Genomic DNA, 27,226 nt, shown 5'->3' on the forward strand with positions numbered 1-27,226 from the left:
TTGAGAATTTCATTTAAACGCATTTATCAATGAGTGAGTTTAAATCTAAATTTCCCATCTACTGGGCCAAGCGAAGTGGTCTGATCGCCAGCTTCTCCCATTGTCCCACTGGGGTTTGTCGTCTGTTTTGTTGGTGCACCAGTACGTCTGAAACTCGTCCAGTGAGAAAGGTGCAAAAACTAAGCTGTTATCCCACGATTTTGAAACCCAATTGCCCAAGCTGTAATCCTGGGCGCTGCTCTCCAACCTGGGGAGAGCCCCGAACTGAGCTCATGCTTCCTTCAGTACATGAGGAGTGAGCAGGCCGCTCACCCGACTATGGGGAGGTTCCCCAGTTGGACGTAGCGCATGGAAGGAACACGTTATTCCAACCAGTTCCTTCCCCCTCCATCAGGTGCCCTAGCTGACCAGGGGGAGGCAGTATAGAGACCAGGATTACTGCATGTTTTTGTGAGGGTACCTACTCCAGGGGACACGGGGAGAACATGCAAACTCCACACAGAAAGGCCCTTTCACCAACGGCGCTGATGACGCAGAGGAGAGAATACGCTCCCAGCGTCCCCCAGTGGGAATCGATCCCAGGACCTTCTAGCTGTGCTGCGACAGCTCTACCGACTGGGCCACCGTGCCCCTGAAAAACATGTAACTTAAGTCCCAGTCCTATAAACAGTATGACAGGAATTGTGTTTTAAGAAAACTAAAAAGATGTTCTATATCAGTTATACATCATTCAAGAAACCCACATCTACAGATTTGTTCCAAAAACAATATGTATTTATTTTATTCACTCCAAATTCTGGCAGCTGCATTTGGTTTGCCAGCGGGAAACAAAAACAGCTTCTTTACAAAAACAGAAAATTATTTAATCCAGAACCGATCACAGAGAACATGTGATTCCAATCACACTGGAGTCTGGACTGTATAAACATGTATAATTGTTTAAACTTGTATAGGAACTGGTGTGTGTCAACGTGTAACACTTTGACACAAATACTCTTTGGAATGAGCTTGCTTGTGTTAATGCCTAATGTATGCCTCATCGCACAATGAGCCAAAAATACCAATCTAGAAGCTCACAATGCATCGCGTTTTGCGACGCGTTGTGAGCTTGTAGATCAGCTAATTTCCGGGTGCGGGACACCGTCGTACGACTCTTGCATAATTCAGATTTAGTGGGTTTGATAAGGGAGCACGAGTGGACACTCATTGCACCCGCTGTGGTCTGAACGCAAGCGCTTCTGAATGGAGCGTTTGTTTCCCCAAGTATTACAACAAAAACAACACAAAAAGCCACGCCATGTATGGAGTGCTCTCTGCGGTCGCTGAAATACGTCCGACAACAACGCCTTCAGTTCTGAAAGGACTGTACTTTTCCACTTGCACTGAAGTTCTGCGCTGTTATCCCTCATTGGAACGCAAACGTACGGGTCAGTCAGTCTTGGTACAGGGGAAACCCCCACAGTGCTGGTATCGAAACTTGGTACAGTACTGTGCTCAACGTTGAACACACCATTTACATTAAATCAAAAATAAATGTCAAAGTTCTCGATTCTCTTTCAAACTTTCAGAGATAAAAAAAGCGCAAAACTGTGGCAAAATAAGGAACCCACCAGCTGTAAAGTCAGGTTTACGTCTCCCAACGCTCGGCTCGCAGAGCAGCTCGCTCAGGCGTGCATCGCAGCATCTCAAACCTGGAGGCCTTGCTGTCCAGGTGAGTCTACCTTGTTGTCAAGTGATGTGTAACTCACAGCAAGGAGCGGCGTGATTTGCTGCATTTGTCAGTGCGAAAAACATACGCGCATACCGACCTCCGACACGAACGCAGCGTAGTAAACCTGATGCTAAACAGCAGGTGTAGTAACCAGGTGCAGTGCTTCATTTCAACGACAAAAAGCCACCCTACAGATCCAAGCGGCAGTAACTAGAGCTCACTGAGCGTTGGAATGTTTACATACAAAGGTCAGGTATGGAACAGCTGGAAAACTCACATCAACAATATTATAATTACATACATAAATATCTTCTTTACAATATTATATAAACCATATCAACTTCTACTGTAACAAAGATTTTCTTTTACAGGCCAGGAAATAAACGTACTTCTCACATAGTTACTGCCGTCGGGACTTAAGAGGATAGTGTACCTACCTACACTTAAAAATAATAATTCAGTCTTAATTTATCCCCCGATAGAATACAAATGGAATCAGATGGACCCTTACGGGTAGACCCAAGCAGGTCCGGGTCCAAAATATTGACTCGTCTCTTGGTTACTGGGACTCTAGTACAGGTAAATTCATCAGAAATGGATTTACCTGTATGGACCTGTGAAGACCTGTCTCAGCTTTATCAACATATTAAACTCTTTCATCTTCACTTTTAAAATGAGACATGCATTGTTATTACGTTCAAAAATCTACATCGTCTGTTCTTTCATTTCGACAGAGCCACACTTATAAAGGAGAATTACGCACTAGCCGTTTTATTACTTTAATCTGATGTTATGATATCCCAGAACGGTACAGAAAATAGCCGATCTACAAGCTCACGATACGTTGCATCGTGATGTGTTGTGAGCTTGTAGATCTGCTATTTTCAAACATTTTCTTTGCAGCTCCAACCGCGAGCTGTGGGATTTTACGCTGAATCGCTTATTTGTATCGCTCGTCTTTCATAATGTTTTGGCTCTAATTGGCTGTCGTGAAAAGGCAAACGACCGCTAGATCCCAGCCCTGGCTCACAGCTGCCATGCGCTAGAAAATAAAGTATTTTTTTTGTTCGCCTCTACGACTGTTTAATGGATGGAATAACATCAGGTTACGGTAAGAAAAGCACTAGTGGGGAATTCTCCTTTAATGTTAACAGCTGATTGAAACGCAGCCAAGTGCGGTGCGCTGTCAGAAAATATAATTATGTAATGTAGCCCTGTGCACCGGCTCCAGTACCGGGGTCTGATAATATTGAATTATTCGGTTCCATTTGTAGGCTGTCAGAGTTAAATTGACGCGCAGGATCTTATCGTGTAACGACACGACACAAAGAGGGGCTTGGGGGTCAGACGGTATGAACTTGTGTAGCATGGTTTCCCAGTGCATTATGGGTATAATACCAGTGTTCTACTGGTATCTGACTGACCAAGTGTTGGACTAGAGGTCTAAAGCGGGGTAGAAGGGACAGTCCCTGTGCAGCGGAAATACTTCATAAATCGTGTCGTAGTGTCATGTATGATCGCTGTGTGTGAGGAGGAGACTGACTGGACGTAAATGGAATGCTTCAGACGTCAGTCTTCACCGACTGCAATCTAAAGAGAGGGAGAGAAAACTAAATGAGGAAAGAAACTTTACGAGAGATTCGGATTCGAAACACGACCATCTTCGCAATAAGACAAAACTTGTATTGCACGTTTGCACGTTAACATATTTTTCAAAAATATATTGTGTCAGACCGACGCTGAAAGATCAAATAGATGAACTTGAAAATACAGCAACAATTGTAGCAAACATCGTTAGACAAAATGAAATGGTCCGCCTAAATGCTTTGATGGCAGCTGCTGCTGTCAGGATTATGAATGTGTTCTTTAAAAGCTGTGCGTCCATTAAACTCATTGAGATTTCAACGCCCGTATCAGAAATTACAAAGGCTCTCAGGTCTCTGCTTTGCAGCAGGATAGCAGGATAAACAACGGCCCTTAGCTATGATCTGTTCAACTGAAACTGTATCACTTTAAGCCGTTTTTCCTCCCTTCATGTGGATATTCGGGTGGAAAACTCATTGATATTTTTCAGGATTCTACAAAAATGTAGAGATAAGAGGTTATCAGCCCGACAGCAACGTTATGTTCCACTGTGTGGACTTTGCTTCCCCTGCGGACCTGCCATGTGTTTTAACTACTAAGTTTCTGTTCTACGTGTTGTTTTTTCACTATATGTCTAATCATTAGGGGTGTAACGATATAATAACTGTATCGAAATATCGTTTTTAACTTAAAACAGTGAAGTATATCGAAATGAAAACAGCTAAAATCGAATCGTATCGTTTTGTGTGCAAAGAATCGATTGTATCGATACTACCTATTGTGCATTGTATTTAGCATTTTTAAGAAGAAAAAATGAAAAGGAGGGGTTTAATTACTTTTCCTTTCCATATAACTCCACTGGGCTATCGAAAAATGTGTGTAATCTCTGGGTTCATGTCAAGGTGCAGGTTTGTCAATATACAATGTCCAGGTATTTGGCAGATAATCACTGTGTTTACTTATTTATATCCATTATAATACATGCTTCCCTTAAAATCCTGCACTATCCACTCCTTGCACACAGATTTAATTTCTTTGCTAAATAGTTAATATATCGATTTTAAATCATTGAATCGAATCGTATCGTATCGCCATGAATGAACCAATATCGTCCATGTATCGTATCGTTAACCATGTATCGTGATATGTATCGAATCGCTATTAAAATGTATCGTTACACCCCTACTAATCATGCAGTGAAATCAAGCCGCTACGTGGACCTACCAGTGTGTTACCACGTTCGCACCTTATGCTCATTAACTACATGGACAAATAATGCCTTGAAGCTTCTTCTAGGGTTCACGTGGTACAATTTACCATTTCAGTCACCCGTTCTCGATAAAACACACCTCCTAGTTGCGTTTAAGAGAAGCGTGTTAGTGTTCCTATCGAATCTATGAGTTAGTTAGTTAGCCTAGGTGAAGTTACAGAAGTGTGTCAGCAGGACGGCGACAGTGAGCTTTGGGACGCTTCGCGTCACACAAGTTATACACAACTCACTTGTCAAAGCTGCCGCCATTTTCTTGCAGGTTGAGCACCAGGTTGTCGGCGTTCAGGTAAACTCTGTTGTTTCCCTGAGAAATCTACAGGTGGGACAGAGAAGGACACAGAACAGTTTAACACTTCAGCCCAGTGGAACTCATTTACATTTTTTACCCGTCTGAATTCTTCAACTCAAAGTTATAACCCAGAAATGTGTCTATCAATCCATCTACACTGCATAACAGAGCTCAGGTATAAACTCATAACAGCATAACAGAGAGCTTGTAATAGCGTGAATCTTCACTGATCTCACGATTCCATTTAACTACTATTGAACAGGTAATGACTCAATTCTACTATATGCGTCTACATTTTCTACTGCACATTAATCATGTTAATACAAGCGGTCAGATGCATATTATGAACCATTTTATTTACAAAGTACTTTAATGTGGTATGCGTTTAATCGCTCTCCTTCAAACTTTAACGTTTTAACTAGGGCTGGGACTCGATTAAAAAAATTAATCTAATTAATCAGAGGCTTTGTAATTAATTCATCGAAATTAATCGCATGTTTATCGCATATAAATATTTGACCTGAGAAGCATTTTTTCAAGTAAAACACATTTTGTTGTACGAGTGAATCAACAAGTGAGTTTTTTAAATCTAAATTTCGCATCCACTGGGCCAAGCAAAGCGCTCTGATCGGCTACTTCTCCCTTTGCGTTTGTTGTCTCTTCTTGGTTGGTGCATCGCTATGATCAGTATGCCCGAAACTGAAGGTTCTGTGGTGCCAAAACTAAGTGCGATTAAAATGCGTTAATTTTTTTAATCATGTTAATTTTCTGCAATGAATTAATAGCAATTAATCAGTTAAAGTCCCAGCCCTAGTTTTAACATTAAATGTTTTACATTTTAAAACAAATCACATAAATGGCCCAGTTTACCTATTGTGAAAAGGTTCAGTCCTTAGAAAACAAAACATAAATCTTTCTGCAGTGCATTACAATTTGACAAGTGTGCTTGCTGCCTATAATAGATATGGTATTCACACAGCATCTCAATAGCAGTACACTTCGCTGTGTGCTTTGAGTACACAGTAAAATCTTTGTTCATTAAGCTCTGAGTGTAGAAATAAATATAACCAAATGGACCTGTGAAGCCTCGTCGTGTGACAGCGTCAACAAGGTGTTCTGTCTGTCTGTCAGTCAATATAGATATTGCTTGCCTTTCCACCAACAGTCAAGCATCCCACCTCTCCTCTCATACGTGTTCATTTGGCGCCATCTAGTGGCTCCAAACGCTTCCAACACACCGAGTGTCTGACAGACTGAACAAGTGAATTCCAGGTGAAAGGCTGACGATCCCTGCATGATTTCACTCGTTAAAATCCTCTTCAGGTGTAAAGACAACATGCAGGCCAAGGCAGGAGACATCTTTTTAAGGTCAAGTGACTCATCAACCGTGTGACACAAGTGTCTTTTGTAGGCTTAAGGCTCTGCGTTTCTCAACTCCAGTCTCAACTGCCGTCGGACAGAAACCTCTTATCTGAATATTTTTCGTAAATAAATGTCCTACTAGGGCTGTCACGATATGACATTTTACATGACGATTGTCACTCAAATAATTGGAGATTAACGATTTCATTGTGTATTTGTCGTTGATAATTACATTTCTGTTTGGCTTTTAGGCTTTGAAGTTGCATATGGTAGATATGATACATAACCTAAATATACAAATACATTACTGACATATTTGACAACTTACTACTTAAAAAATAACTTTGATAGTGGAAATAGCCGATCTACAAGCTTGTAGATCTGCTATTTCCACTATTTCGGACATTTTTCAACATTCACGATTATGACGATTATGACAAAATAATTGCGATAATGTCAAATAATCACGATTAGACGCTTATGTAATAATTGTGACAGCTCTAGTCCTACTTGATCATACTACAGCCAGGGTCACACAAAAGTAACAGATCCACAAGCTCAAAACGTAGCGCTAAGCGACACGTTTTGAGCTTTGAGCTCGAACTGCTACTCTTTGCCGTTTTGGAATCCGAATCATGAATAGTAACTGTTTTGGAGGTTTCCACCCTACAGACAATATAAGAGGGGACACATTATGATGGCGCAAGAAATCTATTCTAAATCATAAAACTATCATTCTCTTTTCTGTGGGTTTGAGCTATTTTATCTGTAAATAGGATATGTGTATTATAATGGACACAAAGGTCAATCTAAGATCACTAGTTCTCAACTCCGGGGTGGGGATCATGAGCGGTCCGAATTAAACCCTTAATGATATTGTAATGATATTTTTTCCTGTGATGCATCTGCAAATCTTTGTTTTGTCAAATGGGGGTCCGTGGCTTAAATGAAAATGGAAATGAAAATAGTTCAGAATCAATTCTCTAAGGTCCATCTATCTATGGTCGATTTATGGCTGATCCATGGTTTAATCCAGTGGTTCTCAAAGTGTGGGGACTTGAGGGGACTCAGTGTTCCTTGAGGGGGTTCTAAAATGACCCTTGCAAGTATGTAACTCTGACAGTATACAAATGGAACTAAATGAACCCTAATGGGTCCATTTGGTTCCATTTGTATACAGAGTTAAGATCTATCTTTGACATTTTAATGTTTGAGAACCACTGATGCGTTCCAGGTCTAAATGGTTTTAATCTATGGCTGATCTTAAGGTTGATATAAGGCTGTGTGCGGTCCGTACCGTCTTGGCGATGGCCTGGGCCGCCCGGATTCTCCGGAGCTTCAGGTAGCCGGGGTTCTTTGTCACAGCCTCGCCCAGCTGTTAAAGACACCAGAAGACACACAGGCGGGGGAGAAAAGAGAAAACAGTAATTCATGTATTTTCTCAGTAATACTCTCTTGTCACACACATAAAAGGCAGGGCGACATCTGCTAGTCATCAAGAACTACCCTCAGGACACGAGTGGAACCCGCTCGGCTACTTGTTACTGTGTGCATGTGAGCAAGCACGCACGCACACACGCAGACACACAAGTTTATATTACTATACTTGAGGGCACGTTAACATTTTAAGACAGCGATTTTATGAAGACCATATTATTCTTGTTTAGTTTAACGGTTTAGTTTATTTGCACAACGTATGATAAAACGAAATGGAAAAAGATAAGAGCAATGCATTTTGCAATACACATATGCAAATACAAATCTAAACATGCCAAGGCCAAAAACAAATGCCAAAAGGTTAACCGTAAAGCTGAACTAGAAGCTCACGACGCATTGCAGTTGTGAGTTTGTAGATCGGCATTCTTTGTATAAATCTAGGCAAAACTGTAACCCTTGCCTCTAAACTAGGGTGACCATATTTTCAGCCACTCAAACCGGGACGCAAAACACTGTTGCCTAAAACTGGGACCCTAAAAGCAATGCGCATGTTACCGCGCACGCGCATGCCCATTCTCTAACGTTCGTGCACGGCTGCACGCGCACACACGCACCGCAGGGTTGCAAACAGGCAGTGAGTGATTGACAAACAGGCTCAGTGTTGAATTCAGACACGCAATGAATTTGTTCCTTTTTTCTGATTGGTTAGGTGAGCATGTTTTCATGAAAAGAACATGATAAATGTCTAGGCAACCACTGAAAACAGCTACTATTATTTTAATTCTGGCCAAAACCGGGACAATTTTGTAGTGAATGTTGAAAACCGGGACATAATATGTCCCGGTTTTCAACATTCACTACAAAATTGTCCCGGTGTCCCGACAAATATCTCTAAAACACTAATATTATTAGTGTTTTAGAGATATTTGTCGGGACACCGGGACACGTAGCTTGAAAACGGGACTGTCCCGGGTAAAACGGGACGTCTGGTCACCCTACCCTAAACTCAAAACGTAACTTTGTACAGAACACACACACACACACACACACACACACACACACACACACACACACACACACACACACACACACACACACACACACACACACACACACACACACACACACACACACACACACACACACACACACACACACACACACACACACACACACACACACACGAGATGAAGAAAAAAAAACAGGCTGCATAACAGGCACGTGACAAAGGTAAATGACACATTGGTTTAAAACTCCTTTGTTCCTTGTAAGGAAAAGCCAAGGGGGTGTGACCTCAGCCAGACCAACCTGTTCTGAAGATAATAATGACCCATCAATCAGTGGAGGACAACACATACAGGGGTGTGTGTGTGTGTGTGTTTACTGCACAGCATATAAACATTAGAGAGAGTCTCACGGGAGAGAAAGGGAAAGGCAGCATTCCTTGGCTGAAACCTGTTGTGGTGGTATGATTATTATCGTTGATGTCGGGTGGAAACCTTGTTATGTCCCAATCCGTTCCGCTTTCATTATCGTTTTCACAACATTTTAAAATAGTGAAAATAGCGTGATGTGACGCGCTGTGAGCTTATAGATCTGCTATTTTCACCACTTTTATGCGACACACCTTGTATGATGAAGTAGGGATTTAGAGTAGTTTTAGTTTCCCAAAAAAGGAAACCCGAAATAAAATTGAAATATGGAGATACCAGGTTTGTACACAAATTATTTCTGCATTAATTTTAGATGGAGTAGGGCTGAGAAATATGGACAAAATCAGATCATGTCATGGTATTTTTGACCAATCTTGATGGTAGCAAGCAAACGAACCTTGGGGGACAGAGCCTTCAGTGTGGCAGCCCAACACTGGACTCTTTTAAGGCTGCCTTGAAAAGACTATTCTCTCAGGCTTATGGAAAACAGTTGTTTGGTTGTCAAAGTGTCCGTGAGTTCAGGAAACATAAAATGTCTTTTTAATTTACTTTTTGAAAGTATAAAATAAGGCTTTCGTCACTTTCGACACTTTTGCCATACCGGTATGATATTATGATATTCAAAATCGTAGTCTCATATCACAACCAATATAATACGGATATATTGTCCAGCCATTGTGCAGGATATCAGACAGGGGTCACCACTATGTCCGTAAACAGACAAATATGTCCGTGGCAAATTTTAGATTTTCTGTTCTTATTTTGATCATAATTATTTAATACCCAATTACTCCACATTAGGAGTCAGTGTGTCAGTGTGAACATACTATCTTTTTTCTTGTACTAGTTATGCCTCCGCTGGAAACAGCCGTAGCCAGAGGAATTGTGTTTTGTGTTATCCGTCTGTCTGTCTGTCTGTCCGTCCGTCCGTCCGTCCCAACCTTGTGAAGGTGATGATATCTCAGGAATGCATTTGAGAGAATGTCATGACATTTGCCACAAACGTCTACGACGGGGGTCAGCAACCCGCGGCTCTAGAGCCGCATGCGGCTCTTTAGCGCCACCTTAGTGGCTCCCTGGAGCTTTTTCAAAAATGTATGAAAATGGAATCGTTTTAACGATTTTTTTTATCGTCACTGTCGGGCAGAAACCTTGTATCTCCAAGTTTCAAATTTGTATGTTTTTCCCCCCCCGCAAAGTAAAGCCCTGCTTCATCATACAAGACTGACGCACAAAAGTAGTGAAAACAGCAGATCTACAAGCACACAACGCCTCGCGGTGCGAGGCGTTGTGTGCTTGTAGATCGGCTGTTTTCACTAGTTTAGTTCATTTTTTAAACGATAAATACAAAACGAAGTTTTGGACATACAAGGTTTCCACCCGACAACGACAATATATAAGACTTTTATAATTTTTTGTGGCTCCAGACACATTTGTTTTGGTTTTTTTTTGGTCCAATATGGCTCTTTCAACATTTTGGGTTGCCGACCCCTGGTCTACGAGGACTGAATAACGATGTGATTAGTAGTGGATGGTCATACGGGCCACAGTCACTGAAGGCAGAGCTCTGTCCTGACCTCCTGAACCCAATATCTCCAGGAACACCTGAGAGGGAATTTCATAACATCTGGCATAAATGTCCGCTCGGACCGAGGGATGAACTGATTAGAAGTGACCTCATAAAAAAAAAAAAAAAAACTTTCATAAAATTCCTTCAAAGTCTTCCTTCACCACACGTTGTTTCTGTCGGGTGGAAACTCGTACTTTTCAGGATTCAAGTAAAACAAATAATAGCAAAAGTAGTAGATCGAGCTTGTGGATCTGCTGTTTTTGATGCTTTTGTGAGACGCTGTAGTACGATCAAGTAGGACATTAATTTACCACACAAAAAAAGAAAAAAGTTAAACTATGTAGATAAGGTTTCTGCCCGACAGCAATGTTATACTAGTCTGGACATGGTTGTGAACGTTGATACAACCATGATGTATTTCTAAGTAAATTGTTTTAAATCCAGCACCTTTGAAATTTGTGTTTGGATGTGCCTGTACCCTCTTGGACTGCATATATTTTGCATACGCAGTCCAGTATTTGTGCTGTATTATGCGTTGTCTAATATTCATAAATATTAGACAACGCATAATACAGCACAACGATGAAGGCGACAGTGTTTTGAATCATTAGCTTCCAGTTGGACCGTAGCCAACGCAAGCTCTGCATTAAGAATGCAGTTTCCCCTCAACACTGGGAAATAAACATATAAAACAAATCTCTTCTTGAGAGAGATTTTCAGATGGTGGTCCGCGGCCAAATATAAATATCGTTAGGGGGGTCCTCCTTGGCACGAAAAAGAATGGGAAATACTGATTTCGAAGGCATTTGTAGAATGGGCCTGAGGCCTTGGTTTACGGGACATTGTTGAGAACTTCCATGCAGTGTCTAACGGCTGTTGTAAAAGAAACAATGTCCTCTTGGAGTTTACTGCTCAAGGGCACGCTCACACACAGGTGTCAGAAACAGACGCGTCCCGTTCACATCCCTTCCATGGGAGTGAACGAGCAGAGCTTCCTGGTGTGGCAAGTTGACGCGTCGCGTTCAACGCACGTTAGTTCAACATTGGTGAACTTCAACTAGGGCTGTCACAATTATTACATAATCGTCTGCATAATCGTCTATTATTTTTCATAATCTTCATCACCGTTTCCATGTTGAAAAATGTTCGTATATCTTTTTTAAAGTAAAATAGTGGAAATAGCAGATCTACAAGCTCACAACGCATCGCGACGCGTTGTGAGCTTGTAGATCGGCTATTTCCACTATCAATGTTCTTTTTTAAGTATGAAGTTGTCAAATATGTCAGTAATGTCTTTGTATATTTAGGTTATGTGTCATATTATCTACCATGTGCAACTTCAAAGCCTAAAAGCCAAACAGAAATGTGATTGTCAACGACAAAAACACAATTAAACCGTTAATCGCAATTATTTGAGTGAAAATTAATCATATAAAATGTCATAATCGTGACAGCCCTAACTTCAACCAATAACAATAAAGCTCGTGGTAGACCCCACTGGGCAAGCTTTTTCTGTAGTTTTCTTTCAGTGAGCCAGCTACTCCAACGTAGGTCAAACAGGCGACACACAAGAAAATAATGTTCATGCCTTACAAAGGTAAAAGACTGTGGTTGTACTGGTCAGCTCCCAGTGGTCGGGTCAACAGTGGAAGACTGTTTTTGTACCACCTGAGAGACTCTATGCATCTACTGTACACTGTACATATAACGGCAGTATTCTAAGGTTGTCAAGGAATATCACTTCAAAAACACTCGCTATGTTTTGAATATCAGTTGCAAAAAGGAGATACAAAGCTCGGAAATTCATTTAAGGTCAGATTACAGAAGTCCTTTTTCAACGTGCACAGTGCATTTTGAGGCTAAATCTAGGCTCTGGCCAGGGAGGGGTATAGGCAGAACAACTGAGTCTTTTATGTATGCAATTCATTTAGTTTTATTTTTTCTCTGGGGTTATGTCAAGTGTGTGTATTACGTGTTGCATACGAGGCTGCCGTGTCACAAATACACATTTCAGTGAAAGTGCATGGAATCCAGTTGACACTACAAGGGGTTCCTTCTATGTGGTGGTGAGTGTTTGTGATTGACAGCTCACCATCTTAGCAGCCTCTGCTTCTCCTTCAGCCTGGATGATCTTCTGCCTCTGGTCCTGCTTGGCCTTCTCCACCCAGAAGAAGGCTCGCTGCGCCTCCTGCTGGGCTGTGGAGGAACAACACACAGCGGGTCAACACCATATAACAGAAAACAAATCCAGATCACAACTAGAGTAAAGTCCACATAGTCTGCAAGTTGCCTAATGAGCCATTGGGCTCCTCCTAGACTCGTTTTTTGAATGAAAAGTTGAAGCAAATATTTTTATACAATGTCGGCACATCGCTGCAGAAAGGCATCGCTATTTTGGGCAAAATGTAAAGGAAATGTACACATTCTTTGAAAATGGGTGACAATTCTATGATGTCAAAAAAACGTAGGGGCCAAAAACAACGACAAGGGGCACAGTCACAAGTTGGCCGCTAACGTCTGCTGTGTGCAAGCGAACGAAGGGGCAAATGAAACTTTCACTGTAGGTGGCAAAGCAAATAATGCACATCTCATGAGTTCAACAGTAAAGAAGTGTGTGGCTGTTATTGAATGTGCTTTTCTTGAGCCAAGATGTTGGGAGACAACGCTAGACACTCGTAGATACAATGTCCATAATGTCCATATGGACAAAATGATGACATCAGGGATCTCCATATATGGGCATAAAAGGGACAAGGACGGAATTAATTTGTGTGACTCTTGTCGGGTGACAATTCCCAGATATGGGCTTAATATTGATGACATCAGGGATCTCCATATATGGGCAATGGGCATAAAAGGGACCAGGGCAGAATTAATTTGCTATGCCCCAGTCAAGTACCTGGACACTAAAACTGATATAATGGATGTTATGGTCTCTGGATCGGGTTCTGGTGAGCAGGCTTTTTAAAAATCGTTTCAAGATTAAAAAATAAATAAATAAAAAATAGCAGATCTACAAGCTCTACGTGCTGCATTTCGAGCTGTATTATGCTGGAGCTTAGCCAACATTTACTGGTATATGGAAATACTGTCACTTTCTCTGACTCTAGAATGCATTATAAAAACATACCCATAATGCAATCTTACAATCTACTTACACCGTATAAGCAGATTTATACCTGACCGTATAAAGCTTTCTGTCTATAAATGCACTGAACCTGTGCATGTGTGTCTCGTTCATAAATCAAGCACCGTCCAACCTATTGGCTCAAAACTTCAAATCACTGGGGTGTGTTGTTCCGAATGTGAAATGCATTACAGACACAGAAATGTTACCAAAGTCATGGGTATTGGCTACAAGTCATAACTTGTTTCATTTCTTGTTTTCCTTTTTTTGGTTGGCTCAACCATCACTGATAGCCAGAGTTATTCTCCACGCCTATTTGGGAGTGTGCAACACCACCGGTTAGCCTATTGTTACTTGAAAATTGCCGACCAAAGGAATTCATAGGCAAGGACAGGCATGCAGATCACTGACTGTGTAAATGATCTACGTAAACTTCAGTTGCTCGGGTGGCACAGGCGTAAAGTACCTGTCCAGTACCGTGGAGTCTGGGGGTTAGAATCCACGGAGGTGCATTTGGCTTGGCCAAGCATCTAAACCAGGGGTCTTCAACAGGGGGTCCTGGACCCCTAGTAGGGGGTCCTCAGAGTTACTACAGGGGGTCCTCCAAATCTTTGAGAGCTAGAAAGTTTTTTTCATTGTAGGGCAGGCCTAATGCAAATCAAATGAAAGAGAGATGTAGGCCTACTGTAGCTCTACTTAACAATTGTACCATTAGCCATTTGGTAGCTAAACAGTATGGGTAATCTATTTTAAGTAGATTGTTTGATTCTATTTGATTTTCCTTAGCCATAACTATTTAAGTTTATTTTCTGTAAAAAGCCATTTGTGTATAACATTGTGAAGCAATTGAAAGAGAGATGTGCTCAGCTATACAGTATCTTTAATGTTGTTATCTCGCTTGATAGCAGGCAGACAGATATCAACCCAGACAAATAGCAGACAAATGTAAATTTGTGTTTGTGTGGAATATGCTAATTGCACAGAATTATTAAAAAGAGAGAAAATGTAGCAAATTACTTTGATTACAAATTGTGTCATTGACAGAATATAAATGTAATTCCAAGCCATACAATAATTCACATTGCACTTGTCTTAAGTAATGTGGAAATAAAGCAAATAAAAGAGAGAAGTTATCAAGTAATGCAATTTTATCAACTGGCCCGCGGCCCCTTGACATTTTTGTAATGTGGCCCACAGGCTCAGAAGTTTGAGTATCCCTGCCCTAGGGTACAACAGCAGTGGCAACACATTAAAATAATAAAAAGATGTAGAATTTCGTGTTTCTGTTTGAAATTGGAACAAAGCACAACAGCACTATCTGGTGGTGAAATGTAAGATGGCGACAAAAGTCAAATTGGAACACTGAGGCTTGTGACTGTTCACAATGCAGGGAACTCTCATTGTCCACCCAAACAGAATAAGATAATAGACAACAGAATGAAGTCTTGCTTCATCTTCACAGATAAGACACAGCTGAGCCATGCTGTGTTTGAAACTACTTTCTCACCAAACTGTTTTGCATTCGCTCTTTCAAATGTTGCATCACAGATGGAGAAAATAAATAAATCGTCCGGCCAAAGACATGAGACTATGCCACAAAACCTTTCAGATGGGGGTCTGCGGCCAAATAAATAAACGGGGGACCTTAGCATGAAAACATTTGAGAGCCATTGTGCTAAATTGCCCACTTTGGCCATCATCAAGATACCAGAATATCACATTTTGTAGTTGGCTTAGATTCCCATGCATGCAGACTAACCCATTTAGTTTGTATTATAGTAATCACTTCTTGAATAACTGATCAAGAAACATGTTTTTTAATTTATTTTCATCTTACAATAAATGCACCAACTCTTCTGTAATACACGTTCATCAAAAACTTTTCCACCCACCGACTTCAAATTTGCAACGCAAAGAAAGGGAATTAAGGGGCCAAAACCCCCCTTTTTACAGAATGGGTTCCCAGATTGGTACACTAGTTCTTTTCAGGATGAACACAAAGTCCAATGAAACACATTTCATGTCTGTCGGTGGAAACCTCATATGACCAAAACTTGTTATTTTTCGGGATTGAATTTCAAAAGTATCAAAGGTAGCAGATCTACAAGCTCAATACACACTTTTCGAGCTTGCAGATGTGCTACTTTTGTGTGACGCCGCAGTATGATCAAGTAGGCCTTAGCCCTTAGGGCATTCATTTACAAAAAACAAAACATGCCTGACAGGCGACAAGCAACGATTTCCACTGTGAGGTTTGCCCTTACCGACTTGTTTGGACTCCACAGCGGCAGTGTACTCCTTACTGAAGCTGAGCTCAGTGATGGACACATCGTCCAGAATTATGTTAAAGTCCTTGGCTCTCTCGTACAGCTCTCGTCTGATCAGCAGTGACACCTGGAGGGACAAACACAACACAGCAGAGGGGGTCTCAGACATTTACCGCCAGTTTCCACATCAAACAAGAAGAGAGTAAGAGACTGATAGAAGTCCTATTCGATAATGCTGTATGATGTCAGATCTGTCAAACCTGGTTTAGTACTGAACTGCATAAGGCGGGGAGACACAGTCAGAACCATCATTGTACACATTCACTACGGTCTGTGGCAGGGGTTAGGCAACCTTTTGCACGGGCCATGTTGGCACAGGGGAGAGTGATTTTATTTTAAAATTGAATTATAATCAATTAAATGCAGTCACCTAATTTACAGCAAATTACATCCTGCACATAATTCTACATTCATCAAAACTCTGACTGGGGAGGGAGTCTGGAGAGGTGGATTATCAATATGGCTAATTATTATCGTTAAAACAATGTCCTGCCAATCAAAATATGTCTGCATTTTTGATGGCGTGTCATTAAGGCTGGCCTTAGACTAGCAGATAGTCGGGCGCGATTGATTCGGGTAGCATTAAACACTACAGGATCACTTTTTCAGATTCTCTGACCAGATAATCTAAACGGGCTCACACTAGCCGTTTTGAAAAGTCGGGCGCTACGCACGCTACAGGATTCTATTCAGACAAAGCAATAATACACATAATATAATGAATACAAAATGTCACGGGGGCTGTTCTTCGCCTTGCAACACACACGCAAACACATTAACGTTATCCACACAACAAACCATTGCATCGCTTCGCGCAATGAAAAAAAAAAAAAAAAAAAACGCTTCAATAAGGAATTTGTGTCCCATTTTGATGATAATATGAGTTCACTTTGACACGTTTCATGTCCATCCATGCCTCTGTTCAACTCTCTGACTTTTACCCTCTCTCTAACACTGCTAAACTTGTCAAGTGCTGCGTGCTGTCTGCTTCTCATGGTGCCTGATTAATGATTCGTTGTATGACTGTGTGGCGCACAGAACATTAGATTTCCAAGGTCAAACTGTGTCCCTCCACGCCACGTTGTAGGCTTTGTAGATCAGGCTGGGCGGCAGTGGGCATGTACTTTGCAAGAGCAAAGCGAGGGTACTGTTCCCAGTCTGTGACTGGTAGTGACTATTTCTGCTGATATAAAACAAACCCGCTACCATTGAGTTTTAATTCCCATCCCAAGCAATCATGATACAACCTGGACGGATGGATGTGGACGGTATAAAAAGTGTGTGCGTGCGCTCGCGTGTGTGTGCATGTATGTGTGTGAGTGAGACTGTGAGAGAGAGAGAGGGAGAGAGATGGAGAGAGAAAAAGAGAGAGATCTGTCGATCAGCAGCTGTCTTTCTCTCGGTCACCCGCTGCTGTTCCAGACGAGTAGGGATCCCAGAAAAATATCAAACATTTTTGAAAAGAGTCAGGCTGGCCCCCGATCGCCCTCCGAGCCACTCGTCGGGGCTCAGATTGAATCTGTGAGCCCTCACGCTAGACGACATTTATGCCCGATTGTCGGGCCTGTTTCAGTCGGAGCCAGACAGATTGTCGGTAGGATAATTAAATGCCCCGATTATCGTGTAGTGTACGGACAGCTTAAATTGTATGTTGACATGGTACACTTGACTATCTCTAGAAAATAAAAACATGGCACTTCATTTCAAAAAAGGTTGCTGACCCCTGGTCTTATGGTCAAAGTCAGACTCTAGACTCTTGCGTTCACGGACAATACAGACAATGAGCTAACGTTCTCAGGGGCCAATAGGCTCTGTGCATAACTGTCCTCCCACATTTTCAGAGCGTGGCATAATCCGTTTCCTGTTGCAGTTCGGTTTCCCTTAGCTCGGTTTGGATTGGCTCGGCAGCAGATTTGAACTGGAAACACATGTGAAGGTGTCACGTGTTTCCTACGATTTAAAGATCACTTATCAAAACAAACTTACAAAGTGATTTACGCAAAACTTTGATCTGTGGAAATTCAATCCAGAGACCAGCTCCTGGACGAAGGTTCAGCCCAAGGGAAATGGCCCCTCTGTGTTCAACGCTGTTCGTTGCACGGCGGGAGATCGTATGATCTTTTCAGCACACTCACACGGTCACACCTGTGCACTTCCCAGTCTGAAGATGTTATGCAAGCCAGTAGTTATTCAGTTTGGTCTGGAGCAGTAACTTGGACAATATGGACAAATCTCTGCCACAGGACCACCGGGGGTTTCAAAATCTTGCAGAAATGTGTAAAAATAGCAAACAATTGCAGTTCTACAAGCCCAAAACGGATTGCCTTTTTGTAAGTTTGCTTTATCCACCTTCAAGTCATGTCGTCCATATTTTGTATTTTGGGCATGTCATCGCAGACAAAGAAATATATATTTTTTCTTATTTTTACAGTGTGGCTCTGAAACGCTAGCCATCTTTAACACTCATGGAGCCAAACAAGTCCAGGAACGAGATAAGGGGGGGGGGGGGGGGGGGGGGTGCTGTTCAACGGCCACATGCGAGTTATGACATGGTTACCTGCGCCACATTACCAAATTATCAATTATACATATATATTGTGCAAATAATCAATTAAATCGATTACTTTGAACTGCTGCAGTGCACCCCTTATTATCAACAACTAATAGCACGTACTCTATAACGCAGCATGTATGCCTGCCAACATGTACTTGAGTAAGAAAATTAATGTGTCAGTTTGTCAGACGCAACTCGTTAACGGCGTGGCTAATTGCCTGCAGGCCGTCTGTGGCCATAAACAGCATGTGCTCTGTTATTTACACACCAGCCATGCCGTGTGAACATCTGGCTCAACGCTACAGTAAAACAAACAATAGCAATCATTCTCAGGTCTATTCACAACAGACAGTTAATGCTGCATTCTTTTCAAAACAAAGGTGATAGACAGACAGGTAGATATACTGTAGATCAGTGGTTCTCAACCTGTCCCAGGGGGGTCCCCAGATTATTTTGGGGGGTCCCCAGATGATTAACTTAATGTGAAACATTGTTTTCTCACTCAACAGTAAACAAACCAACAAAGTTTAAGTGTATAGCACATTTCTAAAGTGACAATCGAAGGAGTTTTTAATACCTCTGAAATGACAAATTAAACATTGGCCAAATTGTCAAATATCAGAGGCAGAAATTCTATTTTCACAATAGAACCGTGTTATACAAAATGTAATGGCTCAACTCTTAGTGCTCGTCAGGGTGGGGGGTCCCCAGTTAAAATATGATTATTGTGGGGGTCGCGGCCTGAAAAGGTTGAGGACCACTGCTGTAGATTAGGGTTGCCATCCCAAGGAATCAGATGCTATCAGTTCCGTTTCCGGAACTGGTTTTTAAATCACACTGTCAGAGCTGGTATGTGGACTTCACGTCAGCAAAACGTCTGCTATACAATTACAGGACCAGTGATTATTAGGGATGGGTGTTTAAAGGCAAGAAACTCACATGATACAAATCCTAATTGGACCAAAGGAGTAGAATATGCACATCCATACAACTTTGTATACAGTGCTGGATCCAGGAACAAACAGTGAATGAAAAAAAAGCATTGTCTGCACACGATATAATGCTCTCCCGTCTTTTCTTTTTATTTCTCAACTAACAAAATCCTACTTGGGTCACCATCACAATACGATTGTATCACGATAGATTGCGTATAAATTGCAATATATTGAGATGAATCACTGGAAGGCGAACTAACTATAGTACAGTGACATCTAGAGGAGTCAGGACCGGACTTCTACCATTGGTTTCTATGCATGGTTGTTTTTTTTTTCTCCAAATGTATTTGCGATACTACAGCCTGGAGTATCGATACAGTATTGTTGAATAAAATATTGTAATATTGATTATATTGCCCATCTCTAATGATCAAACTTAACAACCCTAGCTCTGAGAGGGCTCCATTGTACGCTCTCTAGAGCTACACACCTGTAAGGGTCCATAAGTAACCCAGAGGGTCCCTGGACCAATCATAACGAAGGACCCCAAAGGAAACTCAAGATCCCCAGTGGAAACAAGCAATTGTGCTTTCTTGGTTTTAAAGTCCTCTTTAGCAGACCTTGTATTGAAAGGTACTTTCCTGTGGTTTTTTTGCAAACTGAAAAATAAAGTATTCAATCACTCAATCAAGAAGGCCAAAATGACTTGTTATGCAGTCTTATGATGTGTATACCTGAGCTCTGTTATGTGTTATGCAGATATAAAAGCTCACATAAAAGCTCACAGAACGGCACCGAGTGCCGCTCTGCAAGCTTGTAGATATACTATTTTTGAAAAATCGTGATTTTCAATATATCTTTTTAAAAACGAACATTTGCAACTCAAATATTTGCTTCTGGGTGGTCCCTGGAGCAACATATTTTGACATATCTTGTATATCTGCTATTCTTCAATAGCTAAAGGATCAAATAATGGTTAAAGTGGTTAAAATCTAACATGACACAGATCTAAATGGCCTAGCAGTGTTGCACAGTGTTATGATGTGCGTACCTGAGCCCGCTGTGTGATGAGCTGGGAGGCGTTGAACTTGGCCACCACGCTCTTCAGCACCTCGTTGACGATGGAGGGCAGCACCCTCTCGTCGTAGTCCTTGCCCAGACGCTGGTACATGAGCGGCAGCTTGGACGCCTCGGGGCGAGACAGCACACGCAGCCCGATGTTCACCATCTGAAGATCTGGACGCCAAAACATCCACAACGCAACGGATCCAATGATAATGATTTAGTCACAAGCTATTGTTAATACTTTACTTCAAGGGTCAGAAACCCTTTTGAAATGAAGTACCATGTTTTTATTCTCTGGATAGTCAATGTGTCATATCAACATACATTTTAATGACTTCTGACATATTTTGATTGTCAGAACATTGTATTTGTTATAATGATCATTAGACTCAACCTACCTACTGTATCTCACCGACTCCCTCCCCAGGCAAAGAATTTTAAAGAATGTAGAAAGTGCAGTATGTAATTTGCTGCAAATTAGGTAATTTAAATGACCATGTTTAAAACAATATTTTATTTTAAAATAAAGATCCTCTCTCACACTTATGCCAGTGTGACAGTGATCACCCTTCCCCGTGCCAAGGTTGGCACCCTTGCCTAAGGCTGCCTACCCCTGCTATACTTTTTGTTGGTTAAATATGTATAAAGAAATAGCAGCTGTAGAAATGTAGAAATCACTACGCATCTCACCGTGAGCTTGTATATCAGCTATTTTCACTACTATTGCATGACACCGTCATAACGATGTAGAAAAAACATTCTCTACCTTCCACTAATGAGGATAATTTGAAAGAATGCGCATGGCGTGTGTCTCACCTTTACTTCCTGTCAAAGAGGAGATCTTTCTGGGTCTGGCTCTGATGTCGTAGATGATTGGATACTGGAACCACGGTATCCTAACAGCAAACAACAACAAAAGCAAACAGTGCTGCTTCACTTTCCATTTGCTTCACTAAACCCAAGGATTGCACTCAAGCTGGGGTCAGTCAACAGGTTTTCACACACAGAGAAAGAGAGAGAAATTATAACAACCTAAAAACCGCAGCAAGTCCCTACTGCCTAGGTTCAGGTTCAGGTTTATTGTCACACATATCCATTCAGTACAGATACAATGAAATGCTTGTACCAGGAGCACTCTCAGCCTTATTACACAAAGACTGTCATGGTCACAGTGACCGACAAGAGTGTGGACCCACATACCATGCAGGCCACACAAGACAAGTCCCAACAACGACAATACCATACAGTGTAACAGTGTACAGTTTAGAAATGCGTACAGTGCCCATCCTACTCGGGCAAATCCTACTCGGAAATATTGACATCCGACGACGAGTAGGGCTGTCAATATTATGCCGTTTTACATGACGATTAATTGTCACTCAAATAATTGCGATTAAAGATTTAATTGTGTTTTTGTCGTTGAAAATTACATCTGTTTTGCTTTTAGGCTATGAAGTTGCACATGGCAGATATGACGCATAACCTAACTCAACTCAACTCAACTCAACTTTATTTATATAGCACATTTACATGACAAGTCAACCAAAGTGCTGTACAGGTTAAAAACAAAAAGCAACATTGCAGTAGCATACAAGACAACAAGACAATAGCATACAGTAGAAAAATTATAATCAAACAGACCTAACCTAAATATAACCTAAATATACAAAGAAATTACTGACACATTTGACAACCTTATACTTTAAAAAGAACATTGATAGTGGAAATGGCACTCGTAGCCAGTCAGGAGGGAATATGGGAAAAGGAAAAGAATCCATGTTGATGATCTTCCTACCTAAAATGGAGTCCCTCGGACAGCACTGTGTCCATCTGCATCCCTCCGATTCTGTTAAACACGATGGCCCTCTGTCCACCTTCAACTGGAGAGAGAGAGAGAAGGGGGGGGTGTCAAGTGCAGTAGCCATGAAATAATCATTCTTAACCCAATTAGGCCTAGAAGTATTGAATGCTTTAACCAGTGAAAAATAGCAGATATACAAGCTAACAGCGCGGCACCGAGTGCCGCGCTGCAAGCTTGTAGATCTGCTATTTTTGAAAAGTCGTGAAAATGGGTGCAAATCTTTGAATATATGTATTTTCAAAGCGAACGTTTGTAACTCAAATTTTGCTTCTGGGCGGTCCCTGGAATTAAATATTTTCAGATGGGTGTCCGTGGCCAAATACATATCATTTTGGGGGTCCTTCTCATGAAAAGGTTAGAGAACCACTGACACAGTAGTCTCTCAAGAACAGACTAACTGAGCTCCAGTTAAGTGAAAAGGACATTTTCTTTGACTATGGCTATAACCAGATTGCTGACATAGAAACATAGGTTTTTTCAAAAAGTCTTAGAAGGATTCAAAAGACACTTATATAATCGGGTCAAAATTCAATAGCAGATCTACAAGCTCGCAGCGCGGCACTCGGTGCCGCGCTGTGAGCTTGTATATCTGCTATTTTTCACTGGTTAAAGCATGAAATAATAATACAGTATAACGTGTACCCGTTCTAAATGGGTTAATAGTCATGATGATATTGGTACAGCAAATAAATCATCATAATTCCTGTGATGATGACTACCTGTGTATGTGGCCTCCTTGACTCCATACGCCAGTGCTCCCGCTCCCATCAGCAGCTTGACGCCCAGCGCCGGGCCTCGACCTGCCCCACCTGAAGACATCCTGCCTGCTATCTGCCTCAACTGCTGCAGCAAACCCTGAGAGAAGAGGAGGAAGCAGCGGGCACGTGAACACACATTCATCTAGGGGTGGGCGATATGGTGATAATTATCGTTGAGGCGATACAATGTCTCCATGATATGCCTTTTCACTTTCAGAGCTATCGTATATATCGTGATACAATTGAGAGAGCCTTGTAAGAGATCCTGTTTAATCGTTAATACAGAGATTCGTTGCAGAATTAAATTTAAACCTGCATTTTGGTCTAAATCAGTAGTTCTCAAACTTTAAAATGTCAAGGTCTTCACTTAACTCTGATAGTATACAAATGAAACCAAATGGACCCGTAAGGGTCCATTTGGTTTCATTTGTATACTGTCAGAGTTACATACTTGTAAAGTTCAAATTAGACCTCCCAAAAGGAACCCAGAGAGTCTAGTTTTTGTCAAGTAACTTGAAAAATAACCATAAAAACCATATCTATATCTCCCACCCCTACATTCATTACCAGTTACCAGTGGTGTGAAAAGTACTTTTTACATACACAAGTATTAATAGTGCAATGTAGAAATACTCTGTTACAAGTAATAGCCTTCTGGAATTCTAAATTTGCTTGAGTAAAAGTACAAAAGTATTGCTTTCAAAATGTACTTAAAGTACCAAAAGTAAAAGTACTGATTAGGCAGAATGTCCCATTTAAAGTTTTCAAATGTATAAAAGTCTTTTGAAAATAGCAATGCGACACATTGTGAGCTTGCAGATCAACTATTTTCAATTGACCTAAATATATAAAGGACTGAAGCGTTTGTGTGTTTTTAGTAATAATAATAATAATCAAAATGTCAGTCTGACGACAGTAAACAGAAAGCCATAAAGGAAAGGCAACCTGTGTTTCAATGGATCCAATTCTGTAATTTAGTCATTGGTTCAATATTTATAAAACTGCTAGTGACGTGAAAGAATCAACAAAGTAGAAACATATGGAGACACAAGGTTTCTGCTGACAGTCCAACAACATGCCAACCTTTATGGCATTTGAGGCATGTACAGTATTTCTCTATTCTTTAAATGAATTTAAACACATTAGCAACTCCCTAAAAATGAAGTCATTGTCCATGTTGTCGTTTCTCTGAACACACATTTTCAAGAAAACCCGTGCAGTCTACAGTATGTCAGTGGTTTTCAAAGTGGGTGCCGTAATATGTAAGACGCAGAATACTTTGATAATATTTGGAATTTATCAATATCACTTCAGTTTAACCACTTAAACCTGGGGTCTTCAAATGTTTTCAGGCCAAGGACCCCTTAGTTGAGAGAGATGAAGCAGGGACCCCCACAACCTTTTCATAGATTCCATATAGTTTTATCGTTTGACAGCACAATCATCAGTGTATTTTGGATTCGTTTCAATTTGTGTTTTCAGATATTTAACCACTTGAGCCGTCATTACCTAATAAACTTGACCTTTTACTCCGTACTTCGTCTGCTCTTTTTCCCCTCTACAGTCTACACCCAACCTTTTTGCCGAAAATAGCCGATCAAGCTCGCAACAAGGCGTTGTGAGCTTGTAGATCTGCTATTTTTGGCTAAAGTTCTCTTCTCATTCTGGATTCATTCTGGATAGGGTTCAAGTTGTTAATATAAAAAGGATTTGAAGATTCAGGTGAAGGACCACCACCTGTTGAAGACCCCTGACTTAAACCACCTGTAGGCTATGTAGTAAGGTGGACCACCAAAAATAGCAAGCTCACATCGCGTAGTGAGCTTGTAGATCTGCCATTTTTGGTCAATGTTCCCCCCAGAATAGGGATGCAGGGGTTTAAAATGTCAAGTATGAAGTTCTGGTCAATCTGTCGTAATAGAAGCTACAGTACTATTATTCTCTCAAGTTTTTGAGCGGTGGTTACACCGTCTCCTATACGTGGCCGTGTGCGTGCGTGTGTGTGTGTGTGTGTGCGTGTGTGTCTGTATGTAGCCTGCAGGCCTGCAGTACCTTTTATGACCACACATGTTAAGGGAGGGGCGCTGTTGTTCAGGCCAGGCCAGACCAGGCACACACACACACACACACACACACACGCACACACACACAGGGGGGAAGGGGGGGGTAAACCACCGCTCAGTTCACACGGGTGTGATTTTTCTCTTGACACATACTGTATCTTAGGGGGGTAGATTTACATATTCACGTACAGTAATATGACATAATAAATGCAAGGTTTTATAAAGTAAAGATGTAGTTCAGGGATGCCTTGGATGAAAACATTATTTACATGATGGGATTTCTGTTTTGTTTTCTGAATTTCCTTGAGTATTGTCATTTTGAATTTATGGGGGCTGTTTTCTCAGGTTTGCGTCAGAATGTAACCTGACAATGACAATATAACAATTAAGTTGCAAAGAAAACGTTATTTACAGGAGTGAGTCAGATCCCACTGGCCTAGTATGTAGGCTGGATTTGAAAGTCATAACAAAATGTGTCTCGAGTCTGATGACCATCATTCAACTGTCAATACTCACTCTAACATTATACTACCAGGACTCAGCTGTTGAAGTTGTTAGTATTATTTCAATTCAAATTCAGCGCACCTCTTAAAAATAAAGTAACAGCAACAGTAATCATTATTAATCTTTTCGCCTTTTCTTTGTAACTTTGTGCCTTGCAAAGCTCTACAGTCTACACCATTGGTTCCCAAAGTGGGGTCTGGGGACCCCCAGGGGTTCCTGAGGGAGTTCCAGGGGTTCCCCTGCTGAATGATATAGAACCAAATGGACCCTTATGTGTCTTATGTGTACAAATGGGTCCATTTGGCTCCATTTGCACACTAGAATCCGAGTTAAATAACATTGATTTTACAAAATGTACATTAAATGGGGGTCCGTAGCCCTGATGCATATCAAACTGGGGGTCCTTGAAATTAAAATTATTCAGAGTCGCAAAAATCTTGACCAGACGTGACCAGAGCTTGGGGTCCCTGGCATATCTTTTCAAATGGGGGGTCCGCGGACTAATAAGTGTCAATTTGTGGGTTCTTGACATGGAAAAGTTTGAGAACCACTGCACTTACAGCATTGCATTTTACATTTTATAATTTAAAACTAAACTAAACAACACAGTTTAGAGAGACGTTAGAATATGAAGAGGATAGATTTCAGATGTTCATCATTTACGTTTAGTGCTGTGTCAGTTAGCAGGCTGCTAGCAGCTAGCATGCACATTTCTACTGTAAACATGTCATGTGTAACTTTACACAACAATGACAGTGGTAGTCGTTCACATTGCGTAAGACAGTGAACTAAAACACACTGTATCATATAATACACCCTGAGCACCGTGTCGTTCAACATTAGAATTATAACAAACTTACAGCGGGGTCTTTATTCGCCATGCTGCTCGCTGATGTTGCAAACTTGCACACGAATTTCAAGTCAACCAAGGTCATGTGTCGGTGACGTACTTTCTTTCAGTGAGTGGAGCATTATGGGAAATGTAGTGTCCGGTCCGGAGAGCTGGTTTCTTATTATAACTCAATCTGGGAACCCATCGTCAAAGAAGAAAGGGCGACACCTATCGGTTGGCCTAGCGTTCTCTGAGGCTGTTCTTGAGAGACTAATTATAACTAGGCTACTTACACCCCGTTACAGTGGTGGAAAACGTACTCAAGTGTTTAGCAAAAGTATCAATATTGCAATGCAGAAATACTCTATTACAAGTAAAAAGTCAGGAATTCTAATTTTACTTGAGTAAAAGTACAAAAGTATTGGGATCAAAATGTAGGCTACTTAAAAACACTATGCAAAATGTCCCATTTCAAGTTGTGCAAATATTACAAGTTATGCAAGTATTGAAATAGGACATTATGCAAAATGTCACATTTCAAGTT

At 41.2% G+C, this 27,226-nt stretch overlaps 1 protein-coding gene across 1 annotated transcript; it reads right to left on the reverse strand.

Annotated features, from left to right (window-relative positions):
• Positions 1-785: 785 nt before the first annotated feature.
• On the reverse strand, positions 786-26,768 carry LOC308285715 (prohibitin-2-like). The gene is made up of 10 exons (XM_080726561.1): positions 26,711-26,768; positions 23,245-23,380; positions 22,460-22,544; positions 21,481-21,560; positions 20,651-20,835; positions 16,048-16,177; positions 12,749-12,852; positions 7,514-7,591; positions 4,796-4,878; positions 786-3,301 (listed from the first exon to the last, which is right to left on the reverse strand). The coding sequence occupies exons 1-10, from the start codon at positions 26,729-26,731 to the stop codon at positions 3,274-3,276; spliced, it is 930 nt and encodes a 309-aa protein (XP_080582687.1). The 5' UTR covers positions 26,732-26,768; the 3' UTR covers positions 786-3,273.
• Between the last annotated feature and the right edge of the window lie 458 nt (positions 26,769-27,226).

This window comes from Nannobrachium achirus (genome assembly GCF_963921795.1).
Source record: "Nannobrachium achirus genome assembly, chromosome: 5".
NCBI classification, from domain to species: Eukaryota; Metazoa; Chordata; class Actinopteri; order Myctophiformes; family Myctophidae; genus Nannobrachium; species Nannobrachium achirus.

Coding starts and splice junctions, on each gene's coding strand:
- LOC308285715 (XM_080726561.1), bottom strand. CDS start 26,731: ATGGCGAATAAAGACCCCGCT. Junction 21,561..22,459: donor TCCGAGGGACTCCATTTTAG/GTAGGAAGATCA, acceptor GTTTGCTGTTAG/GATACCGTGGTTCCAGTATC. Junction 20,836..21,480: donor CTCTTTGACAGGAAGTAAAG/GTGAGACACACG, acceptor TTTGGCGTCCAG/ATCTTCAGATGGTGAACATC.